At 47.5% G+C, this 956-nt stretch overlaps 1 protein-coding gene across 1 annotated transcript in view; it reads right to left on the bottom strand.

Annotated features, from left to right (window-relative positions):
* Positions 1-956, bottom strand: part of LOC102023266 (E3 ubiquitin-protein ligase TRIM38-like) — a gene marked incomplete in the record, with an annotated part of 11,174 nt that overhangs the window by 9,598 nt on the left and 620 nt on the right. The window contains 1 exon segment of the mRNA XM_005403317.2: positions 144-577. Coding sequence (XP_005403374.2) covers positions 144-548 — 405 coding nt within the window.

Genomic DNA, 956 nt, shown 5'->3' with positions numbered 1-956 from the left:
AAGGTCCATCATAAGCCATTTTTCAGAAGAACACCATGTAGAACCTTGTTTCAGGGTCCCAATCTAAGTTTCAGAATCAAAACTCTCAGACCTTGAGAGCAGCACAGAACAGGTCCCTGCTGAGGTCTGGGCCACACACTCACCTTGTAGCCCTGGCACACGTCCTCCACCAGCACTGTGTTGTGCCCTTGGTGCTGCGGTGCCCGCTCACAGCGCCAGCAGATGAGCTGGCCGTCGTCTTCACAGAAGAGCTGGAGCCATTCCCCGTGGGTCTCACATTCTACGTTGTCCCCAAACTTCACCTCCCCTAAGACTTCAATGATTCTTTCCAGATGCTTATTGTAGGTCCAGCAGTTTTCAGCAAATGGACACTCACACTGAGGACACAGGAAGCTCCGTGGCAATGGTTCCTTCCTACAGAAGGCCCACATACAGAAGAGGCAGTAACTATGTCCACAGTTGAGGCTTACCGGATGAGCCAACAAGTTTGAGCACATAAAGCAGGTGGTGATCTCCTGCATCTTCTGCATGGGAGTGGTTGAGGCCATGGCTTTTCTAGTGAAGCTCCAATGTGGATCTAGAGGTGAAGACGACCCAGACAGAATTTCCTCAGGGCTGGAAACACAGCTGACCTGAGCCTGTGTGAAACAAGCTGAATGCTGCTACTCTCAACTCATGTGACAGTCTTAACTCTGTGAAGAAGAAAGACTTTCTAATTTAGAAAATGCTTAAGTGTCTAGCTATGTTGTCAATACAACAGAAACTGATGTATATAGACATTAAATTTAACTTAATAAATATTCAGTAAATTGAAAATCCAGCCTCTGACTTGCTAGACACATTTCAGTTGCCCAACAGCTCCTTGTGGCTGGTATTTACAGGATGCCCCTGCCAAAGACCACTTCCTCAGAGCATGAAATTGCATGTTGCAGCAGAAACCACAGATCAGTGAGGCC

This window comes from Chinchilla lanigera, unplaced genomic scaffold (genome assembly GCF_000276665.1).
Source record: "Chinchilla lanigera isolate Chin_1 unplaced genomic scaffold, ChiLan1.0 scaffold00082, whole genome shotgun sequence".
Classification (NCBI taxonomy): Eukaryota; Metazoa; Chordata; class Mammalia; order Rodentia; family Chinchillidae; genus Chinchilla; species Chinchilla lanigera.
This window is presented reverse-complemented; position numbering and strand designations above follow the sequence as displayed.